At 45.6% G+C, this 13,655-nt stretch overlaps 1 protein-coding gene across 3 annotated transcripts in view; it reads right to left on the reverse strand.

The window, feature by feature from the left end:
- Positions 1-13,655, reverse strand: part of xpo1b (exportin 1 (CRM1 homolog, yeast) b) — a 28,649-nt gene that overhangs the window by 6,133 nt on the left and 8,861 nt on the right. For all 3 annotated transcript variants that reach the window (XM_068727400.1, XM_068727409.1, XM_068727394.1), the window contains exons 5-20: positions 13,564-13,625; positions 12,362-12,406; positions 10,027-10,208; positions 9,017-9,065; positions 8,763-8,882; positions 8,389-8,517; positions 8,140-8,298; positions 7,833-8,030; positions 6,455-6,593; positions 6,186-6,367; positions 5,365-5,521; positions 5,091-5,254; positions 4,273-4,407; positions 3,988-4,171; positions 2,056-2,162; positions 990-1,184 (exon numbers count right to left, since the gene is read on the reverse strand). In XM_068727400.1, coding sequence (XP_068583501.1) covers positions 990-1,184; positions 2,056-2,162; positions 3,988-4,171; positions 4,273-4,407; positions 5,091-5,254; positions 5,365-5,521; positions 6,186-6,367; positions 6,455-6,593; positions 7,833-8,030; positions 8,140-8,298; positions 8,389-8,517; positions 8,763-8,882; positions 9,017-9,065; positions 10,027-10,208; positions 12,362-12,406; positions 13,564-13,625 — 2,207 coding nt within the window. The remainder of the gene's footprint in view (positions 1-989; positions 1,185-2,055; positions 2,163-3,987; positions 4,172-4,272; positions 4,408-5,090; positions 5,255-5,364; positions 5,522-6,185; positions 6,368-6,454; positions 6,594-7,832; positions 8,031-8,139; positions 8,299-8,388; positions 8,518-8,762; positions 8,883-9,016; positions 9,066-10,026; positions 10,209-12,361; positions 12,407-13,563; positions 13,626-13,655) is intronic.

Genomic DNA, 13,655 nt, shown 5'->3' on the forward strand with positions numbered 1-13,655 from the left:
ACTTGAAGCTACGGACTGAGGCCCGACGGTCACCGTGTGACACAGCCAGCGATTCACATCTTAAAAAGCCAAAAGCGTCCCTAGAGCGGCACAAGGGTTAAACCCTAATCTATAACTCCTTCATAGAACAGCTGCTTACAAGCCTGGACTTGCACTTCGGGGTGAGGTTGGTATCATTTACTGAACACAATTAATAGGTGTGATACTGATCCTTCATGTGAAGTACATCCACTTTCAGACAGTCTGACTGTGCCAAGTATGACTTAATACATATTTTAGATGCACACAGTAGGTTGAACGGTGGGTTAACCAAAAAAGGGAAAAGCAGTAATTGCCCCCCGGGGCCCAAAGCACCTTTTGGCCCCCGGGGCTCCCCTAGTGGATGAATCCGGCCCTGAAGAATGTGAGGTTTTTATTTCTAACATGAGAAATTCTCTCTGCAGGTTCAGACTGGTCCGCCTCCAACAAGCAGTAGACTAACCTGCAACTTATTTTTTATAATTAACAGCTTTTCATAGTTCCATACAAATATCAGATATCCTCTGTCTGGGCTTTTTTCTGAAAGCCAAGAGTGAAATGGCTGCAGGCAAAAAACCCTCCGACCGAGAACGACTGGACTGCAAATGCCCTTTACTTTGATATATGTAGACATGAAATACATTTCATTTTCTCAGAGTCAAACAGTTCACTGATGAAATGACTATAAACATGATTGAGGATTTCGCAAAAGGCCAAAAACGTTTTTAGATGCTTTAGAAACCAGAGGTCTTAAACAACAAACTACTTGACTTGTTTCTTGCAGTTTACAGTTCATTACAATCCCTCCTCTGCACTGTGGAGGTTGGTTTATGGCGTTGTGCCGATTGACACTCGTCGCCCTCTCGCTTCTTCACAACACACTTTGTTCTCACGCATCAATCAAAACTTTCAAATAAGCAAAAAAAAAAAACAAAAAAAAAAACGACCGAGCTGCGACCAGTCCACCTCACCTTGTTGATCATGTTGAGGGTGCACTCGAAGACGGCGTCGAAGATCTGGGGGATCTCGCTGGTGATGTGTCCCCCCAGCTTGTTGACGATGGTCGCCATGGTGCTGAGGACCTCGGGCTCGCGGGCGGCGGGGACGTTGCGTTGATAGTCGATGAGGACGGCGTCCAGCAGCGGCGGGACAAAGTTCTCCCCGACCTGAGAAACAGCAGCAGGGATCAGCAGAGAGCAACAACCTATAGAGCGACTCCTCAAACCCGGGAATGAGTCAGCAGTTTTGCACTTCCTGTTCCCTAGTCTCGAGATTAATGAGTTTTTGGTTAGCTGTATGAATTAAGGTCTTTGGTTAAAACAAGCTGAAAAGAGGAGGGGCCTAAAGATGATGTATAGGTCTCTTGTAGGGCAGAGACCCGTCAATCACAAGGTAGCCCCGCCCTAAAGCACACCCCCTCTGTTTGACTCTAAATGGAGCATAATGTACTAAATGAACATCATGCTGTATTGAAGAAGACTGGAAGCTAGAGATTGAGACCATAAACTCATGTTTACTGAGAAGTAGAGTACATTCTTCTATTCAATATATATATATATATATATATATATATATATATATATATATACACACACATACTGGAATTTGACTTCTTGATTTGCTGGTGTACAATTTATTATTTGTACACCAGCGAGGCTCACGGCTCATTAAACACTGGTACCGGCTCGGTCCAGCTGATACCCAAACATCCCTGGGCTCACGTTTGACAGGTACATTCCAGAAGGCGCAGCTGTAAGTTCTAGTTGTTTTTTTTGGATAAACTCTTGACACACGATGGATGTTAATTGGGACGCGGATTAAAACGCGGCTGAGGGCACAAACGTCCACGTCTGCCACAAGGAAAATCCAAAAATACCAACTGGATTAGTTCCACCGTCAGCCGTTTCACCCCGAGGACACCAGAGTGAAAATACAGCTCTGCTGAAGCTTTTCATTCAAACTACGTTTCTAGCGCGGCACTTCTCTTTGTGAGAAACGGCCTCCGCACCGCCGAGGCTTCGGGAAGCGATTCCTCACCATCTGCGGGTCGTTCGATCGGCTGACCCAGCCCGAGATCAGTTTCAGCGTCTCTCGTTTCACCGTTCTCATACTCCGGATCAGGGGCTGCTTCGTCACCATCTCGCCTGTGGAGACACATGTTGAAAGGTTTCACATGAGGAGGGGCACCACAAAGCAGACCTGGGCGTCAGATATTTATGCTGACTGGAGGAGCGGGTTTTGTTTTGGCCCTGTATCTCCGGCTGTGCTATAAGCCATGACAGCATTTAAGCTATTAAGCTAAATCATTGAGCAAGACTGCTTTATGGCAATCTGGATGCCTTTACACACAGGGGGACCTGACGAACACAGAACACGAAAACGCTTGCTTGCGAATATTCCGCATCAGAACCTTTCCGTACCGGCAGTGATGTGATTTGGGGACACCTGCCCAGTAAAAGACTTGAATAGATTTCTGCAGGACTACCAGGATCCTACGGACCCAGAGCAGAGTCTGAGCTACTGTCAGCCGATGCTTTCAGTTCACTTTCAGCAAAATGCTCCGATTGAACTTGAGTTCCCTCTGGTTTACAGTTAGGCGGTGCGCATGTCTAGGGCTTTTATTGTGAAAAGGTGAAAAACAAGAAGTGGATCTGGTCTGACTAGTTTTGTCAAGGTTGAAAGGAGGAAGAAAGTTTGCAATATTCAAATTTCTGTGTGAAACAAAACAAGAACTTGATTTGATCTAGATTCGTCATGAGGTTTATATTTCAATGGATCATCTCTCCCTTACTTTATTTTGTTTACTTTATCTGTATGCCGTTTCACTCTATGAAACGTGGACTCGATCACGTCCGATACAGACGGATCAAATCAAGCCGACATTATCCCGATGCAAGCGCAGAGATCCTTGATCGTCGCTGACAGACCTCATACGGCCACTCCACTCACATTCAAGCGCAGGCAGACTCAGAGATGAGTCACCGAAAACAGGCGCATGCAAGAAAAAAAAGAAAAAGAAAAGAAAAAAAGAGGATGCAGTATCGCCGACCTACAAACCAAAATGCCGCCACTGAATGACAAAAATACTAAAACGCTACAGCGTGACAAGAACACACGTAAAGGCTAGAATATATATATATATTTTGTTTTTAAAGCACTAAAAAAGAAGCTATTAATCCACGATAAAGAAAGCATTTGGTTACGTTTTAAACCCTGCAACACACTGAGACCGGGCTGGATTTACACCGAGTACACACTCTTCAGTGTACAGAAAGGCACAACATAGAAGAGTCAACACATTCAGCAGTATTACACTAGTAACGCATGTTTCATCATTTATGTTAACGCACACTCATGATCCTCTCCTTTCAGGTGGTTACAATTCACACTTTAATTATCCTGTGCTTAACGACTGAGGAGACCGACGAGGGCTGCTGGTCTAAAGGGGTAAACCTACGCCTGTGTCCTCTAAAAACACGTTATAAACTATATAAGAACCTTGCTTTTGTCTCACTGAGAAGACATTTACTGCTGCCTGGTATTCCCTGCAAACCACACCCCTCAAGCTCCTGGACTACAGAAAGAAGGACCAGGACCAAATGTCCCCAGAACTGGACTTTAAGTTCCTCAATAGGTTTCTAGTCCATGTGGAGAGCTCCTGGGGTTAAGTGACTAACAGGAACAACAATTCTAGAAATCGGTCAAGTATTGATCACCTTATCGAGTCTCGCTCAAGGAGAAGTCTGGTTCTGAACTCACGCGAGAGAGTTAGGCTTCATCAAAATCAAATAAATGTTCAGCTACGAGCCCGTTTCTTAGCTGCAGCGCTCTCCTTCAATACCGGACCAATTTAAAGAGGGTCCAGGTCGAAAAGTGCCACGGTCAGCCTTTACGGACATCTATGTGGCAACAAGGAGATGAACCTACAGACGTGTTATCGCCGCGGTGACAAACACACACCTCCCTTACCATTTGTCTGAATGGCAGCAGAGATGTTCTCGCTGAGGCACTTGTAGACGTTGAGCATGTCCAGGTAAATCCGCCCCAGCTGGATGACGAAGGGGTGTCCCACGGCCTTGCAGGCTCGGACGTTGGTCTTCAGGATGCTGCCCAGCTGCTTCACCGTCTCCGGGTCCTTCAAGATGTCCACGTTCTGAGAGGGGGGGGATGTGCAGCAGCAGAAATGGATTAACACACGTAGACCTATGGACCGGTAAAGTGGGTAAACGTCTGCGGTGTGTGGTAGTCTCTTACCTTGGTAGCCTGCTGGATGATGCTGTCCCACACTTGGTTGGGCAGCAGCATGTATTTTTCTATCAGGTGCTCCTGAACCGCCTGATCTGTCTGGGCACCAATCATATAACCTACTGCCTCATAGAACGTGTGCACCTGGACACAAACGGGACAAATAAGAGAAGTCACTTTTAGAAAGATCTTTCTTTCTTTCTTTCTTTCTTTCTCTCTCTCTCTCTCTCTCTCTCTCTCTCTCTCTCTCTCTCTCTCTCTCTCTCTCTCTCTCTCTCTCTCTCTCTCTCTCTCTCTCTCTCTCTCTCTCTCTCTCTCTCTCTCAATTCAATAGCTTTATTGGCATGAAAGTTTAGAAACAGTATTGCCAAAGCATCAACAAAAATAAACATACAATAATATTAATACACAATAACATTAATATACAATATCATTAATATAACATCTAGATTGATTATTAATTACATACGTACTGTGTGTGTGTGTGTGTGTGTGTGTGTGTGTGTGTGTGTGTGTGTGTGTGTGTGTGTGTGTGTGTGTGTCACTCATTGTCCCTCATGTTGTGACATGTTAGGACATATTGGGCAGCTAGATACTTCCTATCTCCTTCTCCTAGGAGTATTTTTAATTTTGAGTTGTTATTACATGTTTTAAAATCTGAAATTACAGAGTTGAATTTGTTAAAGTAAAAGTTCCTAATTTGATTGAACGCTTCACATTCTCTCTCTCTCTCTCTCTCTCTCTCTCTCTCTCTCTCTCTCTCTCTCTCTCTCTCTCTCTCTCTCTCTCTCTCTCTCTCTCTCATATGTATATATGTATTTGCTGACCTGCTGAGGTTGCAGGTCACAGATGATGGTGTTGATGTTGTTGAGGATCTCGTCGATGAAGGGCATCACCTCGCCCACCTGTACCTGGATGAAGTGGCGCCGGCACTTCTGGGCGATCTTGATGAACGTGTCACAGGCCATGTCCTGAACACCGTCGTGGGTCTCTGATGAAGGACGGTAAGAGGTAAAGAGGCGTCCAAATATGATATTTATAGATCAGACATTTTTTTTTTTTAAACCAAATGCATTTTGCTTCTTCAGAGCCGCCTCTCACCGTGCATGAACTCAAAGAGTTTGTTGACGACGGTTTTGAGGAACTTCCAGTGGGCTCTGAGGAAGCGTGGATACTGGCCGACGATGTACATGATGTTGGAGGCTATGATGGCCTTGTTGTCCTTTCCTCTCTTCTGCTCGCACAGACCCAGCAGATCCTGAGACACACACACACACACACACACACACACACACACACACACACACACACACACACACACACTTTTTAGCAATATCCAAATTAGGAATTTTATTGACGGTAAAGGCAACCATTTTGAGGAACTTGCAACCAATTCTTGGCCTTTAGTTGCATTTTCTTTTTTTTTTTAAACGTAGGGACAGCAACCAGCAAAACCTGCATCCCCAAAATAAAAACACATTTTTTCACATTTGTTGCATTAGTGATATTGAAATATTGCTGCTACAGTCAGAACCAGAACCAGTCGAGGCTGCATGTGCATTGGTGCGTTCACTCGCATGAGCGCACGTCAGGAAACAACGATTCAGCAAATTGATTCAACTGAGAAAGAACCAGATGGAGCCGAACGACAAAACAAAACAGATTTTTGGGGAGGCAAAGTATCGCAGCATCTTTAAGCTGGATGGACAATTATACCGCAAAGCATGTACAACATGCACACGACATGTATGCACGACATTTTCTTTATCTTAATTACTCAAAATATCAGGCGACTAAAAATGGCAACCTGAAAACCGATGCCTGGCTGCCTTTTAAAAGTTAGTTTTACTAGCGTAACTTGTGCAACAACTAGCGCATCGGTCCTCATTATGAAACAAGTTTCTTTGGTTTTTGCTTCATACCTTGATGACAGTGACCAGGAACCTCTTCTCGTCCTCCTCGTGCATCGCCCCGCTGATGGAGCCGATGGCCCAGCACAACGTGTTGAGGTTCTTCCAGGACCACTCGGTGCCGTTCACCTGGTTGTGAAGCTTTTCCGTCATTATGCGTTCCGTGTCCGCGTAGTCCAAGTGAGTCAGGTACACTGCAGGGTGGCGGAGGACAAAATGAGTCTGTGTACAAGAGATTTACGAAGGCCGCGGATGTGGACGCTCCCATTACTGAGCCGTACCGAGGGTTTCCCTCATGTTCTTGTAGAGGTTGATGGAGTCGGTGTCCTTCATGAACTCTCGGACCACCTCTCCCTGGTCGTTCTCCACCACCAGCACCTCCTCCGGCTTGGCCATCCGACTCACCATGAGCAGACGCACCTGTCGCAAGAGATGAAACACCTGTCAGCGTGTCCACACAGCGGAGAACAACCTCAGCTCTCACATACAGTATATATATGCATCAGTGGGCATGAATGTTAAAGGATAATGTACAGTGAGTCTCATCTCATGGCTTTATACTCCAGGGCTGGGTGATATGGAGAAAATCAAATATCATGACTTTCTTTTGACCAAATACCTCGATATCCATATTGTCGGAGCTCACATTGACTGAGTGGGTAAAGGCAAACAACAGAGAGCTGCACGGACGACGTGTTTCTGGAGGCCAAACAGGAAGTTAGCGTCGCACTGGTTCCCTTGACAAAAAGCCAATGGACTAACGCTTAGAATCTGGATTATTGCAGAAAATAAGCTCTGCAGCAGACAAAAAGAATCTTCACAAATGAACACCACTTTTAAGATTTTTTTTTTTTTTAAGTGCAAATGCCATCTTAAAAAGCAACCGGCTGTGATCAAACCACAGGACGGTCACATGACTTCACCACGACTAAGCTACTAGTCGGCATTGTGACATTTTGTAGTCTTGCAGCGACCGTCTTTTTAAAGACGCGTTAAATCTTTACTGACCTATTTTATGTCGTAGAGCAAAACGTTAAAAATCTCTTCAGCTTGTGTTAACCACAGATCTTATTTCAGACGTCCAACCAAAAGCCCATTCAAATAACGAGGGAACCCGAAGTGCAAAAATGCTGACTCGTGTCCAGGTTTTAGGACTCATTCCTGCAGCACTCAATAGAACCGCCTGATAAGTTCAGAAAAAGACGACACTTATATAATACAATATATATTGATATTGTAATATGGATTACAATATCAATATATATTGGCCAGGCCTAATATACATGCACCACACACTGCTATGGAACGGAAAGCATTATCACCAAAGAGAAGAAAAAAAAAACTGTTGTTATTTTTGCTTTACTGGCTGTAAACTAGCAAATCTTTTGGCAGCAGTTTGGCAGCCACCTGTTGCTTGACCAGCGCCAACTGATTCTAGTAGGACTACGAGCTCCGACTCCACTGGAACCCGTCTGCTGCCATAAACTCCTCCCTACAGTAAGAAATGGAAACTACAGCAGCGCAAATTCATTTACTACTCGTATCATAATAAACGGCAAGTTAAAAAGGGACAATGAAGGCTATAGGTGATAAGGAGTGAGATAGAGCGTAGCTGTGTGTGTGTGTGTGTGTGTGTGTGTGTGTGTGTGTGTGTGGTACCTTGGAGAGTACGGGCAGGTAGAGCTGTCTGCGTGGTGGAACGTCAAAGTGCTGGTTGCCGGAGAGCAGCGGGGACGTGGACGTAGAGAAGGGACTCTCTCTGTAGAGCTCAGCAGCCAAGTGGTTCCAATACTCCAGACAAATTTTAAAGATCTCCGTCTCCTCCACCTCGGACACCAGCAGCATGTAGTGGAGGGCCTGGGGGGGGGAGCAAGGGAGCAATGTGACAATGATCTAAATGCGACTCACTTTTTGTTGGACGGACACATCCGATTATTTGCTCCCGCCCGTCACACCCCTCTCCTACCTCTATTAACGTTTCTCTGAGGTTGAGCCGCTTCTCGATGAGCTGCCCGTGCTCTTTGAGGAACGTGCAGAGGAACAGACTGAGGTTCTGGATGAAGTTCTGCTCGTCGTCTTTCCCGTTGGCGTAGGCCAGCCGGATGTTGGTGTTCAGGGGCAGCATCTGCGCGGTCGCGGAGAACACGGAGACCTCGGTTAGTACCTGTACGACGACCACGACCAACGGGACTCTGGGAACGTGAGCCTGACCCACCTGTTTGAGCTGACACATGGTCAGGGTGAAGAGCGTGACGAACTGCTCCTCGTACTGGCTGACGCTCACACCGGCGATCTCCGTGAGGCACTTCAGTGTCACATTGCGAAACATGGGCACGTTCAAGAACTGAGAACAGTGGAAGCGGATGTTTAGTGGACGACTAAACGGACACCTAAAAGAATTAAGCGTACGCCCTGAATTTAAATATTTTCTTATGGAGAACTGAACTGAAAATGATCTATGCCCTCTTAAGAGCCACCGGACTCCGTTGACAAAAACAGTATATTTTTTGTTTCACTTTCGACGATTCAGAATCCCAACAAATCCAAAGTCAACGTGTTGCGCGACGCCGCGTGCCTCGGTGTACACACCTTATACACCAATGTGCTGATCAGTTTGGTTTCAAAGATGTACCCCAGAGGAATCCAGTTGAGAAAACGTAGGAGGGTCTCCAGAGTGGCGTGGACCAGCGGGGCGTTCTGGGAGTTTTCCTACCGATGAGACGACAAACAGCTGAAAGACAAACCCTGGTGTGTGTGTGTGTGTGTGTGTGTGTGTGTGTGTGTCCGGCGATAAATGATTTGTACAACAATGCCAAAAAGAAAGGAGATGAGGATCCGCATACCATGACGAACTGGCAAAGCTGGAAAATCTGGGAGAATTCATTGCACATGCTGAAAGAAAGAAAGAGCATGTATCAAAGCATGACAGAACGTCTTCTTGACTGACGCGCCAACAGTTGGACCCGTCCAACACAACAGAGTGTAGAGCCACAGTCAAAGAGGAACGTGAAGATTCAAACTGAATAGAAGAGGATGTTCTAAATCTAACAAAGCACACATACAAAGTATTCACTCAGTCTAAAGACGGGGAACATCTGGGAACTAATGGATTAGACGATTGACAGAAAGATAACCGTTTTGGTAATTGATTAATCGTCGAAGTAATTTTTCCAGGCAAAAAAAAACGGCAGAAAATGCTGTTTCAGCCTCTCAAATACGGAGATATCTGCTTTTCTCTGCCGTATATGATATTAAACTGAATATCTTTGGGTTTTTGGACAAAATAAGATAGAAATTTGGACTTTGAGAAACACTTTTCACTATTTTCTGACACTTTATAGACCAAACAATTAATCTGGAAAATAATCGTCAGAATAAAAGTTAAAATAATCATCCGTCGCTGCCTTAGCTCATATCACAGTTGCTTACGCCGTGCGGCCAAGCAGAACAAGTGAATCATTCATACCGTCTGAGCACAACAGAGAGCACAACTGCTGGCAATTCAGGCAACAGTGACATTGCATAACACCGATTGACGTGTCGACCGTGGTGGAAATAAAAGAGGCAGTGAGTGTCAATAAGAGGCAAAGATCCAGCGCACAGCAAAGGCCGTTCGTCTGCAGGTCTGTCACAGATCACCACGTTACATCATTGGATTCATCGCCAGCCGCGATATTTTCAAATGCCAACACCCTGACATTATATTTCATGATGTTCTGAAAGTACTGGACTCTTAAACCTGGTAAAAAAAATAATATGAATTATCAATATTTTGGTGCTACACTCAGACATCGATTTCACTGTAGCTTTTTCCCGCCAAACACGTTGTACCGTGAACACGCGGCATGCTGACCTGTCCTTCAGGTGCTTGGCCTTCACTTGGGTCATCTGGCCACTGGAGAAATCGAAGACCTCCTCGCTGAGCAGCTTGAGGATGATCATGTTGTTCTGACAAAGGCTCTCGCTGGTGCGACTTGCCCCGACGATGTCGCTGATGAAGGTGGGCCAGTGCTTGGGCCACTCCTGCTTCAGGATCTACGGACACAGGACACGAGACAGGGGACACGGGACACCGTTACATTGATCAGCTGGGAGGATGTGGAGAATACCACCATGTCTTTGACCAAATACCACGTTATTGAGAGATATTTTTGATAAATAACCTTCAGTAATGTGGAGGCAATGACTAAGTGAGGAAAGGCAAATTATAGAGAGCTGAAGGGATGACATGTTTTTGTAGGCCAGCCAGGAAGTTAGACAACAAAAAGGAATTTTTCCATTGGTTTTCATATCGTAGATGAATTCTCTTACGCTCGTGTTAACCACAGACCTTATTCTCCATGCGTCTAACAAAAACCCATTCAAAAAAACCCATCGACTTCAAGACGAGGGAACTGGGACGTGCAGAAATGCCGACTCATTAACGGGTTTAAGGACTCATTGCTGCAGCTCTCTGTAGACCAGCTACAACAGTCTGGCAAGGTCACAAGATGACATCACCGTACTGTAATGCAGCCTTTAAAACCAGGAAAAGACAACACTCATGCCATATTACAATATCAAACGCATCTGGCCTCACATCACAATATAACGTCGACACACTGTTCAGCCCTCGTCCAACGGCGACAGATTCCACTGCGACTAACATGTGATGTGAAAACGAAGGCGACGACTGCTGCTAAAAATAACGATCCGTCCTTTCAATCTCAAGCCAGGCATGTGGCCCCCTTTCTCCGTCTGACTTTGATCACGCAGTGGAGTGTGTTAATGAACGTCCCCATGAACCAGTATATATATATATAAATAACCCCCACACCCCCACAGACACCACATACATGTCAAACAGCCTCCCGAGGACCGGCGTGGAATCTGGAGCTCTACGTTCCCCGAGGGCCACAGCGACGTCCGCTCCGCTGACGCAGGCGGGGACTCGAGTCTCACTGGCGTTAACGCAAAGTCACCCGCGTGGCCCGGCGAGGTGTCCCTCGAGCGGACGGACGCTCGCTGACGCACAACGAGGTGGAACCAAACCGTCGATATACGTTCAGGAGCGAAGGTCTCTGAACGGCTCCCGCTCTGTTCCAGGACATTTCTAGTGACGGTGTAAACGCTCCGTGCACTAAAAACATCCCGCTTCATGAAATCCATCTCTTACACGCTTCGGTATTGTGACATAATGTAAACGGCACTGTGTTGTGACGCTGCTGCTGCAAAAGTTAAACACGTCACGTCAAAATCAGGAATATTCTGAACATTAAACTACCGGATGAACGAGAGAATGTTCCTGGACGGAACTTTCAGGTGGCAGAGTTATACGTTTTGAAAATATTTTCCAGGACATTTGACTTTCCCTCTCATTTTCCATGTGTTCTCAACGACTGGAAACTATTCTCCAGGTTCTCCAGGGAGGCCCGTAGTTACTACGGCCCGGGGGTTTACATGACTCAGCGCTTTCCTGGAGCAAGTATACGATCAACACCGACACTACCAACTAAAACACACCAATGTTTCCATGCAAACAAATACTGCAGCTTTCTCTCTGTAAGCCGATCCTCTTTTCAAGTGACAGTTTATGAACCACCGGCTGTCAGACATTCAAGGAAAGTTAACATTTTGAATAAGGAATCATGAAGTCTGCAGGCCTGGACAGCTTTACAGTCAGACTTATTAAGAGTGACATCTTCAGGTTAAAAAGTATCACTGCAAAAAGATGCCCAAACACACTAATCTATAGCGCTGTGTTCCACATGTGCTAAACTGCCCAACATTTAGAGGTAGTGTGTGTGTGTGTGTGTGTGATGAAGATTATTTGTTAATCACTGGATTGCTGCAGATATTAATCCACAATCCACACCAATGAGCATTAACATAAAACCACTGGTTTATGCATTACCTCCAGTCTCAGAGGGCTTCATCGGTTTTCCAGAATTCATTAATTACATCTTAATCATTCTGACTAAAAACTAAAAGACGTCCCCCTCTAGTCGGACCTCAGATGTGGTTCTGTACGTCGGCTCTGTATCGGTCCGGGCCTCAGCACTAGTCGGTCCTAGGTGGCTAGAGCCGGGTCTCCTGCTCCGGGCTCCCATGACGGATTACATTAATGGCGTACAGGCGATACGGATTCTTTCTCTTTTGTAAATGTGGTAGAAAGATTCTTCGACGTGTCCTTAGGTTTGAAGACTTACCTGAACAAGGATCATGTTCAGCTTCCCGATGTACACCTTTTCTTTCTGAAAGTACAAACAGATACAGCAGTGAACGGTAGTCAGAGAGAAGTCACGAATCACAGGTCACAGTCTCGAGAAAGTAGATCCATAACGTTACGTTTTGTCATTAGGGAGTAGTAATAATAATAATAATATAACATAATAGTCCGTTACGCTGCAGCAAATGATGGGCCGTTTTGGATAACGACTATTTAGAGACAGCCTGGTCAACTTGGTTGGTTCAATAATAGAGAACCTGGGACCGATTGGGTTTTATGTGTTATGCTTACTCAGCATCATTGAATACCAAAAGCCAAGTGGTGGTAGCAGTGAGAGGAAGTCATTTCTTCCATTCATCAGGCCTGACCCTGACCCACAGCTGAGCTCTGGTTACAAGCCAACATGTTGGTCTCCGCTGACCAGCTGATCCCAGCTTCCTTTGAAAACTTTCCTTTTCCTTCAGTTTCACTTTTCATTCAGTTTCACTTTTCATTCTTTCACACCGTCAACACAGATTTTAGTCTCTGCGCTCGTGTTCAGTAACAGTTCTGCTAATATTAGGTGCTAAAGGGAAAGACACAGACTCAGTTAGAACTTTAGTGAGGCGTGGTGTGTGTGTGTGTGTGTGTGTGTGTGTGTGTGTGTGTGTGTGTGTGTGTGTGTGTTTTTAGTGCAGATAGCCGAACTCTGTGATCTCTGGAAGACTAAATTGCCGTCGGTGCAGGTGGATCACGGCCGTAACGACTCAACCCTCCGGTTGTTTTCCGGTCGAGTAAAACTGAAAAACACTTTGAAAAAAGCGGCCGAGTTCACCGTCTTTGGTCTGGACGACCCGGCGCCATGGTTACCAGCATTACTCGCGGCCGCTGTGATGTCACATCAACGCGAAACAAAATGAGATCCACTCCGATTTTGTCAATACGGCCGTCGAATGACCGTAGCCGATGTGGCGAGTTAAGCTTCGGCCCGTATCGGTGCAGAGACGTTTGTCCAATTCCTGTTAATTACTATGGAGGATCACAGTACAGATATTACTGGGAGAAAACCTAAATATCAACCCAACGTTTAATCAGAATAACAGGTCATTCCATTTTATCCGTCGGCATTTTTTGTCAACCTCCACGGTGTGAAGTACGACCCAAACGATTACCCCAAAAGTGATGTAATGTGAATTCACTCACCTCCACGTTTGATGCATCTGATGAAGTCTTGATAATGAGACCGACAACATACTTTTTTATACCTGGTGAACACACAGAGATATCAGGAGGAC

Source organism: Cebidichthys violaceus, unplaced genomic scaffold, assembly GCF_023349555.1.
Source record: "Cebidichthys violaceus isolate CVI_PGR_0920_01 unplaced genomic scaffold, fCebVio1.0.p SCAF_10, whole genome shotgun sequence".
Taxonomy (NCBI): Eukaryota; Metazoa; Chordata; class Actinopteri; order Perciformes; family Stichaeidae; genus Cebidichthys; species Cebidichthys violaceus.